The following is a 2,384-nucleotide window of genomic DNA, read 5'->3' as shown; positions in this document are numbered from 1 at the left end:
GTAAGGAATATAATATACAGCTGGTGTGTTAGAATTGGATTGCTAAAAATACAAAAAAGAGATCAAGAGCTATGACACCCAATTCATCAGGAAGCTACATTTGTGACACCAACACTAGAATCACATCAACTTCATCAATATAGTTACATAGTTATCCATTATACTTACATATTCCATGCTATTATAGTCATGAGCACTATAGTTGTCCTGTATATTGTGCATGTTTTTAATGATCTGTATCATGTTTAGTCAATGGGATGAGGAGTACAGCAACTTGTTATAGACTAAGATCATTGGTAAGCAAATTTCAGCTAGAAAAATTTTGAAAGAAAAATGCATAGAAAATTCTAAAATAAATGTATGTACTTGTATTTTTGTTTGATGGACTGCTTTGCTCAATGACTGTTAAGCCCAACATACACTACATTCAACAATGTTGCTTTCAACATTTGCCCAACCTTTGATCATGCTTTGATGTGGTCAAGCAACATGTTGCCTTGAATAGAAAGCCTTTCTATTCCTCTCAACAAGGTTAAAGAAAGATCAAAGGCTGGCAACAAGCTGCCTGTAGTGTATGTTGGGCTTTAATTGAATTGTTTGCTATTGCTGCTCTTCAATTATTAACTGTCAGCACTAAAGTTTTGTTTCTTAATGCAACTATAAATACAAACTAGTCCTTATACAGTAAAACTGTGTAAACTTAATTATGTAAACTTATTATGAAAATGATGAATACTATTAGCATGTATACTACATAGCCAGACTCTCCTTCCCAGTGTGGGACACAAATACCGTAACTTGAAGAAAAACTGAAACGCCCGAGACCAAACAATGGCGGGATAGTTAACAGGGCAGCAAGTAGCCATGACAGTGTTACTATTATTATTGATATTTTCTGGTTCATGTGTCGTTCATATTCAAATGACTTGACAATGTAAAAGAAACGATCAAACGATAGCAACACGAGACCTTCTGTGATTACAATCACACAGAACCAAAACATGAAACCCGTGAACTGACAAACTTTCATTTTCTGTTTGTAAGTTCTTCCGAATAACCACTCACCACTTGCTGCAGTTGTAATTGAGAAAAGCATCACAAAGAGGACAATCAGGAGGTTAGATATCAGCATGTTAGTAAGGAATATAGTAGATAGTTGTTTCCAAGTCTTTATATGGCATATAGTCAGTATGAGTACAAATGAGTTAGCAATGAGTCCTGCTATCATCTCTATACTGATAACTGCTGCTAGTAGGGGGCCATTGATATCACCACTTAGAGTGAAGTTTTCATCCATGTCCTCCATTTTTCGTAGATCTTTAAGATAAGAAGATGAAGATTATAATTTTAGAGAGCAAAGGACTAGTGTATCTTGTTTATCTTTTGAGAATTAGGAATGTATCAAATTTAAAGATACAGTTGAATGGGTATAGGCTTCCTTTTCAATATATACCATACATCTACTTATTATGTAGTTTATATGATGCATCATGTACATTTATAAATAACACAAAGGAAGAAGTACACCATGTTATACTTTAAAGGCATGGTTATAAAAACTTTAAAAATTCATAAAAAATCCAGTTTTGATCGGAAGGTAGAATATTTTCAAAAATTTGCAAATTTTAACTCATAAGTTTAGCAACGTATAATTAGCTCAAATTTTGTTCACTTTCAATGAAGGAAATTAATTACAATACATCACATTTGATGTAGCATGCATGAATCAGTTAGTGGGTGGATACTATTATAATGCTGTTCAACAACAAGAAGAGATAAACTAACAATGGAGGATCAGAACAACAACTTTACTCTAGGTGCTGATATCAATGGCCCCCTACTAGCAGCAGTTATCAGTATAGAGATGATAGGAGGACTCATTGCTAACTCATTTGTACTCATACTGACTATATGCCATATAAAGACTTGGAAACAACCCTCTACTATATTCCTTACTAACATGCTGATATCTAACCTCCTGATTGTCCTCTTTGTGATGCCTTTTGCAATACTTACTTGTTCCAGTGGCCAGTGGTTACTAGGGAAGACAGTGTCTGAAAAGGAAGCAACCTGTAAAGCTAATGCATACACTAATATGTCCATATACATCATAGCAACACTGAGTCTGGTACTACTCTCCTTTGATAGATACTTCTTCATAGTAAAGTCCTTTGCTTATCAAAAACACATGACATCCAATAAAGCAGTTATAATCATCATCATATCTTGGATATTAGGACCAGCCCTCTGTACTCCTCCATTGTATGGGCTGGGAACGACTGAGTTCTCAAACAGTTTTGGTATCTGCATACCTACCTTTAACAAAGAACCAGGCCTTGCTATATACATACTAGCAATGACCCTCACTTTTATCGGTAGCATTG

At 34.9% G+C, this 2,384-nt stretch overlaps 2 protein-coding genes across 2 annotated transcripts in view; one reads left to right on the top strand and one right to left on the bottom strand.

The window, feature by feature from the left end:
- Positions 1-700: 700 nt before the first annotated feature.
- LOC105313804 (short-wave-sensitive opsin 1-like) lies at positions 701-1,306 on the bottom strand. Its single transcript, XM_011407526.1, has one exon. The coding sequence runs from the start codon at positions 1,304-1,306 to the stop codon at positions 701-703; it is 606 nt and encodes a 201-aa protein (XP_011405828.1).
- A 415-nt stretch (positions 1,307-1,721) lies between these two features.
- LOC105313803 (G-protein coupled receptor 161-like) overlaps positions 1,722-2,384 on the top strand; it is a 1,277-nt gene continuing 614 nt past the window's right edge. The window contains exon 1 of the mRNA XM_011407525.2: positions 1,722-2,375. Coding sequence (XP_011405827.1) covers positions 1,787-2,375 — 589 coding nt within the window. The 5' untranslated portion in view covers positions 1,722-1,786. The remainder of the gene's footprint in view (positions 2,376-2,384) is intronic.

Source organism: Amphimedon queenslandica, unplaced genomic scaffold, assembly GCF_000090795.2.
Source record: "Amphimedon queenslandica unplaced genomic scaffold, v1.1 AMPQUscaffold_13214, whole genome shotgun sequence".
In the NCBI taxonomy this organism is placed as follows: domain Eukaryota; kingdom Metazoa; phylum Porifera; class Demospongiae; order Haplosclerida; family Niphatidae; genus Amphimedon; species Amphimedon queenslandica.
Note: the sequence above shows the minus strand (reverse complement) of the source record. Positions and strands in the feature narration are given on the sequence as shown.